The following is a 19,147-nucleotide window of genomic DNA, read 5'->3' as shown; positions in this document are numbered from 1 at the left end:
GGTAAAAATTACTGTCTTTCAGAAATCTGTTGAAAATTCTAATTTTTAGAAGCTTGCTGTGCTAACTTCCTCCAGTTTCCCTCTGCCACTGCACTCCATATCCCCTTTGGCTTCCCCAGTTTCCTCTTTGAAGTCATTCATTAATTTTTTTGAAAAGTCTATTCTACAAAAGCATTTCATGAGTTCAGTCATTTTACTGAAGATTCAGTGTCTACAGAGAGTAACCATAATACAGAAAGCAACCATCTACCATCCTCCATCTTATAGGCAGCTTGTGTTATCTCTCTAAAGCAACAGTCAAACTGTTCCCTTGTCCTATAAATAAAATTCCTTTCCTAAAAGGAATTCTGGGAAAGAAAATATTCTCCATAACTTTACATAGAGATTAAGTTTTTGGTGTTAAGTCAGGAAATGAACAAATCCATGCCTAGTGACAGTTAATTTCTCTGTGAATTAGGAAGGTTCATTTGGAAAGAGTTCATTTGGCTGGAATTGGGTAGGAGGAAGCTTTAGGAGTGTGCCAAGGGTTTGAAATATTGCCAAAGCCTTCCTTTTAGCTTTACCTAAAGTAATGTCTTCCCTTCTAATAATGATGAAAACAGCAAAATGCCTCCATCCATACACACACCTAGGAAATGAGATTAGGATTACTAGGGGATGTTAGACTTCTGTGAAATGCCACTTAAATAGGCAATACTGCCAATTTATCCCCTTTTGTATTGGCTCTGTGAAGATAAGGTTGGGAAATATTGTCAGGTAACTTTTCTCCATTTAAGTCTGAATCAGTAGGTATTTGCATGAGCATCATCCTCGTCATTCATTAGATGACAGCTTAAGTCTAGAGCTGGAAATGTACATTGGAATCATTTTGTACAAGCTTCTTGTCTCCCAAATGTGTCTCCCTCCCTGACCCCATTTCTATCTGTGACATTTTGTAGTGAGTGCCCAACAGTATGAATGATGATTAAAGCCAGTGATTTCAAAATATGTTTTATGCATTCTCAGAAGGTTTCTGTGGTTGATTACTACTAAGCACCAACTGGGTAATAATTGCCTAATTCTCTTGATAGAGAAAAAGATGTAATTTGGAAATAATTGACTGAACAAGAGAAAAATGGATAGATACTAGAAAAAATTATGTGGTCCATAGTATTGCTTAAAGCAATAAATATTTTGGAGTCAAAATACCATAAATATAACAATATAAATACCATATATGTGTGACTACTTAACTTAGATTGTAATAATTTGTGTTTAGCTCATCTTCTGCACTTATTTTTCTTACAGTGGAGAAAACATAAGGACTATGAAAAAATGATTTAATACTGGATCCTTAGAGTTTGGAAATTTGTAACCACACTTACATGTATAAGTAATACACAAAGTATATCACTAATATGTTCTGCTTTACAATGCTCCATTGAATTAGCCTCTCAGGAAAAATAACAGTCCAATTACTCCCCGGTCAACTCAGGTAATGGTGTTTCTACCTTTTAAATTTGATTAGTAGATTCCAGTCTTTCCAGTGAATGGCATCATTAATTAAAGTCAGTGCCAAAAAACTATGAGAAAAACTGACGCTTTGAGTAAGAATGAGCTTCTCTTCCAGGCAAATAAATGCCAAAGCTTCAGAGTTTTTATGTCTACCAAATATAGATGTTTTTCCATTTGTTCATAACTTAAATAAGAAAAATATTTATTCCTATGCATTTTAAATTGTACATTTAGATAGAGACAATTCTGTTACATGGACGGAATTACATGGAATTGAATTTTAAGAATCAGGCATGGATAAAGCTATAACAATCAAGACAGTGTAGTAGCGGCAAAAGAATAGACAAATAGATCAATGGAACAGAATAGAGAGCCTAGAAATAGACCCACATAAAAACAGTCAACTGATCTTTGACAAAAGAACAAAAACAATACAATGGAGAAATGATAATTTTTAAAACTCTAGACACAGACCTTACACCCTTCACAAAAAATTAACCCAAAATGGATCACAGACCTAAATACAGAATACAAAACTATAAAATTCCTAGAAGATAACATAGGAGAAAATCTAGGTGACTTTGGATTTGATGATTGCTTTGTAGATATAACACCAAAGGCATGATCCATGAAAGAAAGAACTAATAAACTTAACTCATTAAAATAAAAAATTACTGCTCTGCAGAAGACACTGTCAAGAGAATAAAAAGACAAACCACAGACTGAAAAAATATATTTTCAAAAGACTTATCTGATAAAGAACTGTTATTTAAAATGTACAAAGAACCCTTAAAACTCAACTATAAGAAAACAATCAGGTTAAAAAAAATGGGCCAAAGACGTTAACAGACACCTTGCCAAAGATGGACAAGATGGCAAATAAGCATATGAAAAGATACTCCACATTATATGTTATCAGGGAAATAAAAATTAAAACAATAATGAGGTACTACTATATACCTATTGGAATGGAATATCACTAAGCTTGAAAAATAAGGAAATTTTGCCATTTCTCAACAACATGAATGAACCTGGAAGATGTTATGCTAAGTGAGATAAGCTAGGCACAGAAAGAAACTTACTGCATGATCTAATTTATATGTATAATCTAAAAAAGTCAAATTGATAGAACCAGAGAATAGAATAGTAGTTACTAGGGGCAGGGATGGGTTTGGGAAATAGGGAGATGATGGTCAAAGGATACAAAGTTTCAGTTATGTCAGATAAGTAAGTTCTAGAGATCTAATATACAGCATGGTGACTATAGTTAATAATACCTGAAATTTGCTAAGTGTTCTCCCACAGAAAAGGTAACTATATGAGGTAATAGATATATTAGCTTGACTATAGTCATCATTTTATAGTATATATGTATATCAGAATATTATGTTATCCACCTTAAATATATTGGCAAAATTCCAGAACACTGACTAAAGAAAATACAGGTGGGGATGTGGAGCAACAGGAGCTCTCATTCATAGCTGTTGAGAACGCAAAATGGTACAATCATTTTGGAATACAGTTGAGAGGTTTCTTAAAAAATACACATGCTCTTACCCTACGATCCAGCAAACAAATCACACCCATTGGTATTTACCCAAAGGAGTTGAAAACTTATGCCCCTCCAAAAATCTACATATGGATGTTTATAACAAATTTATTCGTAACTGTAAAAACCTAGAAGCAACCAAGATGTCCTTTAACAAGTGAATGGATAAATAAATTATGGCACATCCAGATAATGAACTATTATTCAGCACTAAAAAGAAATTGGCTGTCAAGTGATGAAAAGATATGGTGAAAAAAACTTAAATGTATGTTATTAAGTGAAAAAAGTCAATCTAAGAAGGCCACACATACTGTATGATTCCAATTATATAACATTCTGGAAAACGTAAAACTATGGAGACAATAAAAAGATCAGTGATTTCCAGGAGTTGGAGACTAGGGAGGGATGAATAGGTGGAGAACAGAGGAGTTTTACGCAGTGAAACTACTCTGTATGATACTGTAATGGTGGCTACATGTCATTATACATTTGTCCAATGTATAATGTCCAATGTACCCATAGGAGGTACAATGCCAAGAGTAAGCCCTAATGTAAACTGTAAACTATGGATGATAATGATCTGTCAGTGTAGGTTCATCAGTTGTAAAAAAATGTATCACTTTGGTGGGGGATGTTGATCCTGGGGGTTGTTGATATGCTTGTGTCGGGTGAGGGAATATATGGGAAATCTCTGTACCTTCTGCTCAACTTTACTGTGAGCCTAAAACTACTCTAAAAATAAAGTTTATTAAAATGAATAAATAAACATTTCAAGATATTTTTTAAAAATGAAGCAGCAGGCATGGAAAGGTATTATCTCAATTTTATGGGTGAGAAAACAGAACCTAGAGAGGTTGCCATTTTTTCAGCATAAACTGGTGAGACGAGAATAAAACGAGAGCCAGGCTGTCATTTCCTAACTCATAGCCCTGCTTCCCATCCTTCCTTGTGCCAGTATTTAGAGATGTTGGCAGCCTGTAGTAAGTGATTATATTTCAGTTTTGACCACAGTCTACTTATGGGTTGGCATCATATATCTTAGATAGTACAACTCAAGGCCAACAGTGCTGTGCTCTGGAATGTAATACCACTTTCCATTTAAATGAGCTATATCTTGTCTCCCCAAACTTCTGCTTCTATTATAAACTGGATAAACCCATTACCCATAAGTCATTTTAAGAAATAAACAGGTGGAGTTGAGACTTCTTGAAATGCTAAGGACTTTCATCCCAAGACAGACTGACTCTCAGTAACAGTGAAGTTCTCGTTTCTTCAGTTCCCCACAGAATTTAAGAATGCATAAAAAAGGATGAGTTTGTGTCCTTTGTAGGGACATGGATGCAGCTGGAAGCCATCATTCTTAGCAAACTATCACAAGAACAGAAAACCAAACACCACATGTTCTCACTCATAGGTGGGAACTGAACAATGAGATCACTTGGACTCGGGAGGGGGAACATCACACACCGGGGCCTATCATGGGGAGGGGGGAGGGGGGAGGGATTGCATTGGGAGTTATACCTGATGTAAATGACGAGTTGATGGGTGCTGACGAGTTGATGGGTGCAGCACAGCAACATGGCACAAGTATACATATGTAACAAACCTGCACGTTATGCACATGTACCCTAGAACTTAAAGTATAATAACAAAAAATAAATTCAAAAAAAAAAAGAATGCAACCACAGTGAGTATTCTATAGTCAGTGTATCAGTTTAAAAGAACCTGCAGATATAGAGGAACATACTGAGCAACTTATTACTGTTTGTATATCTACTGCTGGTATGTGCTGAGGGACATCAAGAGGAAATATCAGATTTGGTTGGTCGGTCTTGATTCCCCAGAAGCTTAGAAGCCAATTGAGAAAACAAAACACACCATATAAAGGACTCTACATATTCAGACGGGCCCAGATGAGGTCAGGAATGTATTTTAGTGTGACTTACCCTGAAGCAGACCCTATGAGAAGAATTTGAGTGCATATATTTTGGGAGGAAGATGTAAGGAGTGCGGGAGAAGAGAAATGAGGTGGGGAAGGGAAGGCAGCCAATAAAGGGAGACAACTATTAGACGACTATCACCATGGGTGACTAGAAGTTAGTCCAATGAGAAAGTACTAGGAAATGGCATAGAACACATGTCTCAGAGATATTCTATCTAATGGATGGGGAAGCCATAGTACTTGTATTCCAGCTCTTAATCTGGGCTAGAATTGGGGCATTGAGGGTGCTCCTGGGAGTATTAATTCATGGCACTTCAGCCTGACAGGCATCTGGATGCAGCAGCTTTCTGCAGTCTGGAAAACATACTCAAGCACAGTGGGCAGATGCTGACAACTGGAAGTCAGGCTGTGCACATAAAACAGAAGAGTTCAAGGAATGTGGGTGGGGTGCTGACAGAGTGTCTGCTGCAGTAGGATTCCTAGTGGAGGTGAGACTTGATGATACTCTCTCTTTTCTCCCCAGGTCTCCTCATGACCATATCCCTGTTGTCCATTGTGTATGGAGCCTTGCGCTGCAACATCCTAGCCATCAAAATCAAGTACGATGAGTATGAAGTCAAAGTGAAGCCTCTGGCCTATGTCTGTATCTTCCTGTGGAGGAGCTTTGAGATTGCCACTCGAGTTGTAGTCCTGGTCCTCTTTACCTCCGTCCTGAAGACCTGGGTGGTGGTTATAATACTCATCAACTTCTTCAGTTTCTTCTTGTACCCCTGGATCCTCTTCTGGTGCAGTGGTTCCCCATTCCCTGAGAACATAGAGAAGGCCCTCAGTCGGGTGGGCACCACCATTGTACTATGCTTTCTAACTTTACTCTATACTGGTATCAACATGTTCTGCTGGTCTGCTGTACAGCTGAAAATCGACAGCCCTGACCTCATCAGCAAGTCCCATAATTGGTACCAGCTACTGGTGTATTACATGATGAGATTCATTGAGAATGCCATCCTCCTCCTCCTGTGGTATCTTTTCAAGACTGACATCTATATGTATGTGTGCGCACCTCTGTTGGTCCTGCAGCTGCTCGTTGGGTACTGCACAGCCATTCTCTTCATGCTTGTATTCTATCAGTTCTTCCACCCTTGCAAAAAGCTCTTTTCCTCCAGTGTTTCTGAAGGCTTTCAGAGGTGGCTCAGATGTTTTTGCTGGGCCTGCAGGCGGCAAAAACCCTGTGAGCCAATAGGAAAGTCAGATCTACAGTCATCCAGAGATAGAGATGAGACACCTTCTAGCAGTAAAACAAGTCCTGAGCCTAGTCAGTTCTTGAATGCTGAAAATCTTTGCTCTGCTTAATGAGACCCAAGGTCTCAGGGCACAGGCATATTATTTTCTGGGTTTGATACCCGTTATTCATACAAATAATGAGCCCTACGCAGGGAACAAGGCAGGAAGTTAGCTGTTAATTCCTTGTGAGCTGCTCCTCTTTATAGAGCTCTTGGGTATGTAGAACTATATGGGAAGAAGCCAGGAAAACCTCTGAGTGTTGAAGGGGCAACCCAAGGCTTCACAGTTCACAGGTAACCATGTTATGTTCTTCTAGGCATTACTGGCCTTTTCACTGACAAGTTACCCCTCAAATCTGAATTGTACTGGTTAGATTCATTAGATAGAATGAGGAGAGGGGCTTACCTGTTCTCTAGTTTTCCAGAGTGCTGGTTTGGGTAACCTGAAGTTTTATGATCCCTGAACATAGTTTTCACCCAAGAGCTGTCCTGGTGACCAAAAAAGATTACTAGGGTTTTGCCATCAGCAACATCATTCCCGTCAGAGCTTTCAGGGAGGGCTGTTCAAGTTTGGTTTTTGAATAGATAGAGGTTTCATTTTCATCTTATTAGGGCTTTTTGTACATAGCCAACCGTAACCACTCTGGCATGCTGTCTCTAATTGATTCAAGAGCCTAGATTTGGAAACCTTGTCCCTTAGCATCCATAAATGCAGAAATGAGTGATAAATTTGGCTATGGAAGCCCTGGAATTTTAGGAAAGTTGTGATTCTTTGATATGTTGATGAAATTCTGGATCAGGAGGGGTGTTAAAACATCAAAATGATGGAGGCTTATGTAAGTAGAATTCTTACCATCTTACTCCTGCCTCCCCATTCCTTGCCTGTCAGGACCATTTTAGAAGAGTTACCTTGGTTAACTTAAGGGTTTTTTAGAAAGCCCCACAGAAATCTCTCACCCAGTTCCAGTGTATAGGGAATTTTCATTTTCATTATTTGAAGGAAGAGGGTTTTCCTTACCACCACCTGTAATTAGAGATTGATTCAGAAACTTTTTCTAAATTATAAAGACGGAATGACCAGAAAAGTTTTGTCTTTCATGGAATGCAATTTGACTTGTCATAATTGTGAGTTAATTTGATAAAGATCTCCAGTTTTATCCTCTGACACCCTTTAATGTTCTATTTATTTTTTCCTTTAATCTGAGACCCTATTTGTTTCATAAAAGACGATTGAGTAGCATATCCTCAATTATCTTGGAAAAATGCCTAGATCTAGTGTCATTATTTCTACCATTAAAATCTTGAAAGTGAAATACTTGAAAACAGGTGAACATAAAGATCACACCAATTTAGAATGAATATTAAAGCCTGAGAAATTTACAAAAGGGACTCTATTTATGAACTTGATTTTACCATATGGAATAGGGGTTCATTTCTCTGTGTTAACCTACAAAACGTATTTATCTGGCCATTGCACTTCGGATAATTGTCATTTTAAATTCTTCTTGGTGTCAAATTTTTAAGTAATTTCATGCACACAGGAGAAAATGCAATTTGGTAATCAGTTTCCACTACATTCAGAGGTCAAGAAAGCAGTATATATTCTTTCACAAGACATCCATATTGTTTAATATTTATAGAGTTCATAGAAATACATCAATAAGCTCCTAAACTATAGAGCCTCAATTTTAGTTTTTCTCATTTGAGATGTTTTTGATTTACCAATATTTGTGTCCAGACAGTAGATCATTTTTTGTCTATTTTTAACCAAATAAGAATAACACTCAAGACTGTGTTCTCCATCCCAACACATCACTTACCACTTGCACTATTCTTAATAGGCCTAAAATATTGAGCATATATAATCAAAATACTTCATACAACATATACTTCCATGCATTCTTCATGTAATCACATATGTGCATAGATACACAATTGTAATACATAAAACACCCTTGAAAATATATAATGACTTTGAATAAAATAAAGTTACCATGTTAATACATCATTTTTTGTTTTTTCCTGATTAACAAAAGGGCTCTATAATGATTAGGAGAGCAGTAAGGCCATTCTTTAGTCATTCCAAGTGTATATTTGTATCACACCAGTTACTTGTGTTCATTGACACCAAATATTTTCAAGCTTTTTGTGAGAAAGAAATTCTTGCCTTGAGTCTCTGCAGTGGCAAATGGTAGGGGTGATAGTGCTCCCTTTTCACCTGAAATGCCTCCACCTCAGGCCTTGGGAGTGAGGTGTGGGAGTAGCCACCAGCCTGCCACTGACTAGGCATGTTACGAATTAGACAGGGATGGAGAGACTGGTTTTTTCCAGCTTTGGTTTGGAAGCTTGTCTCAAAAACCATTACAAAATCTTAACCTTCAAATACATTTTAAATCACTTTAATTTAAAACATAGGGGAGCAACTTGAGTGATCCCAAACCAAACTAACAGTGCTGGTTTGTCAGACACCCAAAGCCCACTGCACACATTTATAAGGACAGAGGTTTGATAACTCATTTGGGTATTTTGTCAGTTTTAACCCTTGATATGCAGGTATCCCAGCTTTGGGCACATGTATGTCCATTCACTTTGGGGAAGGGATGTCACTACTTTCTTTCTGTGTGGTGAAAACATAAGCCATGGCGAACTGATAATTTTTGTTTTTAAATTATTTCTATTACTGAATTGGCAAAATTATAGTTCACACTGGAGAGCTAGGTTGTCCTATAGGCATAAAACAAACCAGCAAATTTTCTCATGTGTTTGGAGTTAAAATGTGTTTTTCAGTTATAATTTCAATTTTTAAATTTCTCGGTACTTTATCTAATTAATTACATCCCATAACTTGTCAGGATAGCTGCTCCAACTGAATTGCTATCATTTGGCTGGATGGGGGTGAAGTATGTCTTCAAAATATATTGAAGTAAGTCCATCAAACATGTTTAGACTTCTCCTCATTACTGGAGACAGCCCAGTGTAGAGATTGGCACTTCCCTGTCCAGCCCTACAACTTAAATGCTCTATGCCTCAGTTTCCCCATAATACCCTTGTCCAACCTACCTCACAAGGTTATCAGAAAGATCAAATTGAATAATAGATGTGAAAATGCTTTGAAAATGTTTTTAAGTGCTATGCATATTTATAGAGTTGTTATTATAGTTATTCAAATCCATTAGCAGGTTATTTTTATTTTTTTACTGTTTGAAAAGAAATAAGTAGTGTCGTTCATATGAGTTCCTGAGTGGATATGTGAATCTTTGGTCTTCTCGGCAGGTGCCCTCTCTCTTACCACCAGTTGCTTACAAAAATTAGCACTCAAACACGTGGCACTTGGAAGAAAAAGACCCACTGAATCTGAGAAAGTGCTTTCTGGTGGCAAATGAATGTATCATTTTAGTATAGTTTTCTATAAAGGATATAGCAACATCTTTTGATAATTGTGCTTTACAACTTGAATGCTGATTCAAGGCATTATTTGGATGTGAGTTTAATCTTTTCAGCCTTGTAAATGGGAAAATATATATTAAAATTGATTGTCAAATACAACATTTCTTTGGAAACCACCTTAAAACATTAGTGCTGTGGTTATGAGTGAATGTGCCAGTACTTAACCAGTCAATGCATTGTGGATATGAGCTTTTGTTGACTGCTTCTCTGCAGTCGTTGATGCTAATAAATATTGTTATGTTTCTTCATATAATAAATTAATTTTTCAGTTTATCCTTGTATTGCATTCTTTATACAATTCTTACATGACCTTTTTACTTGAGGGACTATTTTTAAAACAGAAATTTTAAAATAGTTTCATTGTAACTGATTATAGTTGTATGAACTCACCTGGAAATTACTTCTGTAGGCTGAGAAATTTGAGAGTGCTAAGATTCAGCCTTGCAGAACAGCAACAGTCCATGGTTGCTGAAAACTCCTCTGATTGTTTTATAAACATTTACTCCATTTGTTAAAATTACACTGCTGGATACTAAGATTCTGTTCAGTTGTCCATCAGTTGCCATGCACAATACAAAAAAGAGAGGCAATATACATCTCTTCTAGAGAAACATAAATATATACTGATTCAGAAATATAAAACACCAAAGAAATGGCTTGGTATTAACACATATAATCAAATGTAAATGGTTGGGAAAAACATCAGTCATTAAAGGGATCATTTCAGAGCATGAGAGAGACATGGACTGTTTCAATAATTCCTTTGCTTCTGAAGGTGGCCTTGGAATTTGCAGAGACTTAGCTATAGGATAAACCTCTCTTTTAAAAACAGCTTTATTGAGGCATAATTGACATACAAAAAACTGCACATATTTAATGTATACAATTTGATGAGTGTGTACATATGCAAACACTCATGAAACCATCACTACAATCAAGGAAAAGGCATATTCATCACCTCTAAAAGTTTCCTTGTACCTCATTGTTTTTGTTTTGTTTTGCCTTTGTAAGACACTTAACATGAGATCTATGCTCTTAATATTTTAAATTCACAATACACTATCATTAACTATAGGTACTATGTTGTACAACAGATCTCTATAACTTATTCATCTAACATAACTGAAACTTTACATCCATTGAACAACAACTTCCCATTTCCCCTACCCCCCAGGCCCTGGCAACTGCCATTCTATCCTCTGCTTCTGTGAGTTTCACTGTTGTAGACACCCTATCTAGGTGGAATCATGTAATATTTGTCCTTCTGTGTCTAGCTTATTTCACTTAGCATAATATCCTCCAGATTCTTCCATGTTGTCACAAATGGCAAGGTGTCCTTCTTTTTTTAAGGCTGAATAGTATTTAGGAATATGCCATATTTTCTTTATCCATTTATCTATCAATGGACATTTAGGTTATTTTCATATCTTAGCTATTGTGAATAATGGTTCAATGAACACTGGAGTGCAGATATCTCTTCAATATCCTGGTTTCAATTATTTTGGATACATACCCAGAAGTGGGGCTGTTGAATCATACAGAAGTTTTATTTTTTTATTTTTTTGAGGAGCCTTCATACTGTTGTCCATATTGGCTGTACTATTTTACATTCCTATCAACAGTATACAAGTGTTCTAATTTCCCCAAATCCTTACTTGCATTTAATTTTTTTTTTTTGATAGTAGACATCCTAACAGGTGTGAGGGGATATCTCACTGTGTTTTTAATTTGTATTTTCCTGATGATTGGGAATGTTGAGCACCTTTTCATATACCAATTTTCCATTTGTATGTTTTCTTTGGAAAAAGATCTATTCCAGTCCTTTGCCCAACTTTTAATTGGGTTATTAAACACTTTCTTCTATTGAGTTGTAGGAGTTTCTTACATATTTTGGAGATTGTCAAGTACATAGTTTGCAAATATTTTCTCCAATCTGTAGATTATTTTCCTTTGCTGTGCAGAAGTCTTTTAAAATAAATATTTTCATGTTAAGAAAACGGAATATTAACAATTATAGCATTCAAGTAAGTCAATATAAAAATTATTTAATTTGGTGTTTGTTAATGTTTTATTTTGAAATAATTTTAAACTAATAGAAAAGCCTGAAGAATAGTGGAAGGAATTTCTTTATACCCTTTACCCAGATTAACCTATTATTAATATTTTTCCATGTCCATTATCATTGTCACTTTCTCTTGTAAATCATTTGAGATTACACTGCCAACGTTACACCCCTTTATTCCTAAATACTTTGATGTGTTTTTCCTATGAATAAAGGTATCCTCTTACAGAGCCACACTATAGTTATTAAATTCAGGAAATTTAATATTGACACAATACTAATATCTAATTTACTATCCATACCCCAGTTAACAATTGTGCCAGTCATTTCATTTGTTTTCACAAAGCTTCCTCAACCATGTGAATCAACTCAGTTCTCTTCTGTGGGGTTGTCTTTATTTAAAACTATGAGTAAGTTTTAACTTTTCTATGAATAATGGAAGATCTACAGCAGACATTGAAAAATTATTTGAAGAAAATATGTAGATGTTATCAGTACTGAGTAATAGCTTAAAACTGGAAATTTGAGATGTTTATTGGCAAGCTGGGTAATTCTTTTTCATGGACATCCATTTTAGGCTTCAAGTGTTTGCTGTTTAATATTTGAACCTATAGTTCACTCCCATCTCTGCCCTGCTTTTATAACTCTATTTTACAGTGTTTGGACCCAAATTTTAAAAGATTAGGAATGAGGTGAGGGAAGTAGGTATTATTCTGCTATGACCATATTTCTCTGAATGTCCCTCTTCCAGGAAACTATATTTTCTATGAACATCTCTCCAACTGGTAAAGAGCTCAGAAATCTCAACTATACATTTTAATTAAATGAATAACATTTTGAGCATTTCCTCTTTTTCAGGAAAAGGCACTTTATAGCAGCAGAGATTTGTACAGAGCTGGAAATTCAGAAACATCCCAATCCCTCCTTTACCAATACACACACACACACACACACACGCACACACACACACAACCCCTGTCAGAGTAGACCCCTAATATGCTAAGAAGTTGAGTCTGCCACAAAAGCCTGCTCTAGGGAATGACCTAACATCTTATCACCCTCTCTTCATGGTTGTTTCTCTGGAAATTATTAAGCCAAGGAGATCTAGAACACTTGGTTTAAGCAAGTTTTAGAATCCGGAGCATCTTTAAAGAGTGTTACAGCAGCATGCAGCCATGTCTCTCTGCTGCAGGTTATCAGAAAACTTAACACTCAGACTCTGCTGTAGCATGCACCTTCGTGTGAGGGAGTCGGAGGGTTTGCCTCCTCCCAAGGATAGATTTAGCTAAATTGATTTTGAGGTTCTGCCTGTGCTTTTGCTCCCTCCCTGCCTCCTATCCTGAATTAATTTGCTCTCTCTGAATGATGAGTTCCTGATTGAAACCTGATTAGCCTGCTTCCTAGAGCTGTGGAAATACCATCCTCCTTAGACATATACATTATGCATACTGGTTTAATTTCTTATCAGTTTGCTTCCTATCTTAATTACCTAAACTCTACAGTTAATGAGTTAGGTTTTCAGGGGTGATAGCACTCAAGAAATAAAACAGGATTTTGAAGTTCTATTTTGGAGTGGTGCTGCAACACCACACCCACTGCCACCCCAGCAGGGAGGAGAATGATTCCCTTTTGTCATCTTCCCCTAACAAGGTGACCTTCTTAATTGGATTGGCAGAATTTTCTGGAAAAATGGTGCCCGGTTGTAGAGCTGCAGCCTCCAAGATTCAGAGGTATTGTGATCCTCTCCACTACTACAGATATCTGGCACACACTTGTGCAATTCTTTTTCAAACCAATGGGAATGCTGTTGTGAGTGATAGGACAGGACTGATTAGAAGTGTTACTGTAGTCAAAGTAATTTTGTCATTATTCTCCCAGCTCCCACCATGAACAAATATTAAAAATTCAACCACTGTCATGTGGAGGGTGACCTTAAAGGATGTCTTTTGTAATTGAGGTTATTGGGATCTATTACCCTGGGAAGTTTTTTTCTGCTGAAATATTTTCTCCTGTGGACTTATGGTATAGCCTTTTCCTTTTAAAATGAGAATGGTTCACCCACAGATCTTGTGGCTTCTCTCATTTGCAGCTTGATTCAAGAGATCAGGAAATATTTTTGTTTTAAAAGTGTACTGTAAATGTTCTACCTTAAAAAAGTACATTATCTACCTTCACAGGAAGTGTGTCATCAAGGTGAAATGCTTCTATAATTTCAAAGCATTAATACATGTATATTACTATCATAGTATCCATCAAAATAATATGATTTCTACACACTCTTCAATTCACCTCCCAGTTTACTTCCTTAGCCTTCTTATAAATAATATCAGGGTGCTTTCAACTACAATTTGTAGAATACCTGGTTAAAAGTGTTTAAAATACCTTAAACAATAGGATTTTGTTATCTATATTAACAAGCAGTTTGGAAAGAGGTGATTCTAGATTCTAGCAGGCAAACTATCCTTGGGCCCCAGAGGCTTTCCATCTTTCCTGTCACCTTCAACCTCTTCCTCCATCTTCATGCTTGTTTTCATATTATTGAAGCATAGTAACCTGACCTCCAGGTATCACATATACAAAACTGAATCTGAGCTTCTCCTTCTTGAAAGATGGAGAAGGTCCCAAGAGTTTTGGAAGGAGGCAAAGTGGTCTTCTTCAACTGCCAGGGTCGCACATTTCTTCCAGTACCGTGAGTTACAGAAAAAAACAATCCTAATTCTTCTGCCTGAATGTTGACCTTATTTTCTAGGTCTTAGAACTCCTTGGCATTGCTTTACATTTCATTTCCCACCCCTCAGACTGAATTGATTGTGTACTTTCTCTGGAGAACTGGTTCCAAAGGAAAAAGCAAAGCAAGGTTTCTATTAAGCCCTAAAGAACTACCAGGGTACAGCAGGACAACTTATATCCAGACACAGCGTTGGGGTAATAGGAGAAAACAAATATTATGTTCTTGGGGCCCTGGTATCATCTGCATATTTCCGAAGGAAAATAAGTTTGATGCTAGAATGCCATCTCTTTAAAAGCACTCAGTTCAACATCTAATACTAATGCCACAATATTAACACCAGCGATGTCCAGTATGGCAACAACCAGCCACATGTGACTACTGAGCACATGAGATGTGGTTATTCCAAATTGAAATGAGCTCTAAGTGTAAAACCCACATGAGATTTTGAAGATTTAGTATAAAAATTCAAAATATATTAATAATTTCTACATTTGATACCATGTTGAAAAGATAATATTTTGGATATATGAGGCTAAATAAAAGATACTATTAAAATTAATTTCACTTCTTTCTACATTTTTTTACTGTGGTTACTAAGAAATTTTAAATTTCCTCTGTAGCTCCCATATCAGGTTTGTGTTACGGTGGAGAAGACATTTTGCAGATCTGTACACTAAGTGAACACCAGAAAGATGTCAGATTAGCCAAGATCTGTTCCTTGGATGGTATTTCCCTTCGCTCATGTCAGGAAAGGTGTGTTTACAATAAAAACAAGGATGTCTCGCTCTAATGTATTACTTCTGTGCTCAGAGAGTGTCCTGAACAATGAGGAGATCCTTTCTTTCCTCTCCTCTCCTCTCTCCTCTCCTCTCCTCTCCTCTCCTCCCCTCCCCTCCCCTCCCCTCTTTTCTTTTCTTTTCTTTTTTTTTTTTTTGACAGAGTCGCGCTCTGTTGCCCAGGCTGGAGTGCAGTGGCTTGACTTCAGCTCACTGCACCTCCACCTCCCGGGTTCAAGCGATTCTTCTGCCTCAACCCCCTAAGAAGCTGGGACTACAGGTGCCTGCCACCACAGCCTGTTAATTTGTTTTGTAATTTTAGTAGACACAGGAGTTTCACCATGTCGGCCAGGCTGGTCTTGATCTCATTACCTCAAATGATCCACCCACCTCAGCCTCCCAAAGTGCAGGGATTACAGGCGTGAGCCACCATGCCCAGCCTAGATGGTTTCTATTAAGTGATTTCCAAACATGGCTTCCCATTGGAATCACCTGGAGAGGATGGTGTCATTGAAAATGCTGCTACCAGGCCACACCTCAGGCCAATTAAATCAGTATCTCTGGGCATGGGACCCAAGCATCAGGGTTTGCATCTGGGCTCTCCAGTATTCCAGAAATCTTTCTTTATAAGCAAAAGTAGGTATCTGGGGCTTACAACAGTGAATCAGTCATCAGGTATAAGTATCTAAAAGTAACAGAATCACTGATTTCCTCACACTGTGTTCAGATGTTCGAGTAAATGTAGCTTCTTTATGTCCTAGATGGATTTGAGCTTCCTTGTGATTTCCTGCCCGAATTGGGTACCAAAAAATGTAGAGGCGGGGAACCAGCCTTGCTAAGCTTAGTGTACCCATCTCTGCTCACCTGGCAGGTCTGTCTCTTTGGAGTGACTGCACGTCTGTGAATTAAATACTCTATATTTCGGGATGCCTCCCCTGTCCTCCTTCCCTGAGATGTCAGCACCCAGGTGTATGGGAGAGACACTGCGTGCCACCTCCTGGCAGAGGGATACCAGGACCTACCGGCCTGAGGCTGGGCCCGGGGTTGAATCAGGACTGAGTTTGCTCACATGGGTTCCTCTGAGTTCTGCTGGACTCTGCTGCTGAGATCTTCAACTGTCAGGGCCTGTCCTCTGCTTGCTTCCAGGCCTTGGCTTGGCTTGGTCTACTGTGAGCTGCGGCCCAGGATTCCACACCATGGCCTCTTCCAAGGGCCTAGACTGGGCAGTTCTACACAGCAGTGCCGTGGAAGGCTCTCACCCCTCAGCTCCATATCCCACCCTCCCATGGATGAGGCTCCGTTCCTGGGTTCCACATTGCCTCACCAAAGGGCCACTTTCTGCCCTCTCTTAGCATGACCATACTTCTCCTGTTTGGGAATGTGGGATCAGACAGCACCCCAGACAAGGGACCCTCAGACAGTGCCCAATGTGAAGAGGCGGAGAAACCCTTGAGCCTCTGGTATTGCCTCAACCAATTTACTGTGTCCTTCCCAGGCTTAGTTGTGGAGGAGGCCATCAGGATACAGGGGCCTCAGTGCCAGCCTTCCTCTTCCCACAGTCTATGGATGCCCACCGCCTCTTGCCCTCCTTCATAGCCTCCTTGCTCTGGGCCAGCAAGCCTCTGGTGCCAGGCATGCCAGGTTGAAGCTGAGTCCTCTCTGCACTGTGGGGGCACTGTGGCCTCAGCCCTCTAAGACTTGCTTTTGATCTGCTAAGTGAGAGATACACAAAAAATAAAAAAGCAAGAAATTAAATCATATTGCAGGAGAAAATCATCTTCACTAAAAGGAAGACAGGAAGGAAGGAAAGAAGGAAGAGAAGACCACAAAATAACTAGAAAATTAATAACAAAATAGCAGGAGTGAGTCCTTACCTATCAATAATAACATTGAGTGTAAATGGACTAAACTCTCCAATCAAAAGACATAGACTGGCTGAATGGATTTAAAAAAAGATCCAGTGATCTTTTGCCTACAAGAAGCAAACTTCATGTATAAAGAAACACATACACTGAAAATAAAAGAATGGAAAAAGACATTTCATGCCAATAGAAACCAAAAAAAGAGTAGGAGTAGCTATACTTATATCAGACAAAATAGATTTCAAAACCAAAAGTATAAGAAGAGACAAAGAAGGTTACTATATAATGATAAAGTGGTCAATTCAGCAAGAGGATATAACAATTATAAATACATATACACCTGACACTGGAGCACCCAGATACATAAAGCAAATATTATTAGAGCTAAGGAGAGAGAGAAACCCCAATACAATAATACCTGGAGACTTCAACACCCCAGTTTCAGCATTGTAGAGACCTCTAAGACAAAAAAAAAAAAAAAAAATCAACAACAAAGAAACATCAGGCTTAATCTGCACTATAGATTAAATTGACTTGATAGATATTTACAGAACATTTCATCCAATGGCTGCAGAATACAAATTCCTTTCCTCAGCACATGGATCTTTCTCAAGGCTAGACCATATGTTAGGTCACAAACAAGTCTTTAAGCATTTCAAAAAATTAAAATAATATCAAGCATCTTCTCTGACCACCGTGGAATAAAACTAAAAATCAATAACAAGAGAAATTTTGGAAACTACACAAACACCTGTAAATTAAACAATATGGTCCTGAATGAGTAATGGGTAACTGAATAAATTAAGAAGGAAATTGAAAAGTTTCTTGAAACAAATAATAATGGAAACACAATATACCAAAACCTACGGGACACAGTAAAAGCAGTACTATGAGGAAAGATAATAATAGCTTTAACCACGTACATTAAAAAATAAGGATTCATTTAAATAAACAACCTAATGATGCATCTAAATAACTAGAAAAGCAAGAGCAAACCAAACCCAAAATTAGTAGAAGGAAAAAATTATAAAGATCAGAGCAGAAATAAATGAATTTGAAATGAGGAAAACAATACCAAATATCAATGAAACAAAAAGTTTGTTTTTTGAAAAGATAAAATTGACAAAACTTTAGTCAGATTAACTAAGAAAAAAAGAGAGAAGACCCAAATAAATAAAGAGCCGAGATGACAAAGGAGACATTAGAACTGATACTGCCAAAATCTAAAGGATTATTAGTGGCTAGTATGAGCAACTACATGCCAATGAATTGGAAAACCTAGAAGAAATGGATAAATTCCTAGATACGTACAACCTACCAAGATTGAACCATGAAGAGCTGCAAAATCTGAACAGATGGATAGCAAGTGACAAGACTGAAGCCATAATAAAAAGTCTCCCAGCATAGAAAAGCACAGAACCCAATGGCTTCACTGCTGAATCCTACCAAACATTTTAACAACTAATACCAATTCTACACAAACTATTTTTAAAAATAGAGGAGGAGGGAATACTTCTGAACTCATTTTATGAGGCCAGTATTACCCTGATGCCAAAACCAGACAAAGACACATAAAAACAAACAAACAAACAAACAAAACCTCCAGGCCAGTATCACTGATGAATATCGATGCAAAAATCCTCAATAAAATAGCAGCAAGCTGATTTCAACAGCACATTAAAGAGATTATTCATCACAACCAAGTGAGATTTATCCCAGGGATGCAAGGATGGTTCTACGTATGGAAATAGATGAATGTGATACATTATAGCAACGGAATGGAGGACAAAAACCGCATGATCATTAAAATTGATGCTGAAAAATCATTTGACAAAACTGAACATCTCGTCATGATAAAAACCCTGAAAAATCTGGGTGTAGAAGGAACATACCTCAACATAATAAAAGCCATATACGACAGACCTATAGTTGGTATCATACTAAATGGAGAAAAACCGAAAGCCTTTCCTCAAAGATCTATAACACGATAAGGATGCCCACTTT

General features: G+C 37.6%; 1 protein-coding gene across 1 annotated transcript in view; it reads left to right on the top strand.

The window, feature by feature from the left end:
• The window catches only part of LOC105463248 (X-linked Kx blood group antigen, Kell and VPS13A binding protein), a 44,967-nt gene extending 34,982 nt beyond the window's left edge, over positions 1–9,985 (top strand). Inside the window, exon 3 of the mRNA XM_011710263.2 lies at positions 5,509–9,985. Within this exon, the coding sequence (XP_011708565.1) occupies positions 5,509–6,335 (827 nt within the window). The 3' untranslated portion in view covers positions 6,336–9,985. The remainder of the gene's footprint in view (positions 1–5,508) is intronic.
• The last annotated feature ends 9,162 nt before the right edge of the window (positions 9,986–19,147 follow it).

The sequence above is a fragment of the Macaca nemestrina genome, chromosome X (assembly GCF_043159975.1).
Source record: "Macaca nemestrina isolate mMacNem1 chromosome X, mMacNem.hap1, whole genome shotgun sequence".
In the NCBI taxonomy this organism is placed as follows: domain Eukaryota; kingdom Metazoa; phylum Chordata; class Mammalia; order Primates; family Cercopithecidae; genus Macaca; species Macaca nemestrina.
Note: the sequence above shows the minus strand (reverse complement) of the source record. Positions and strands in the feature narration are given on the sequence as shown.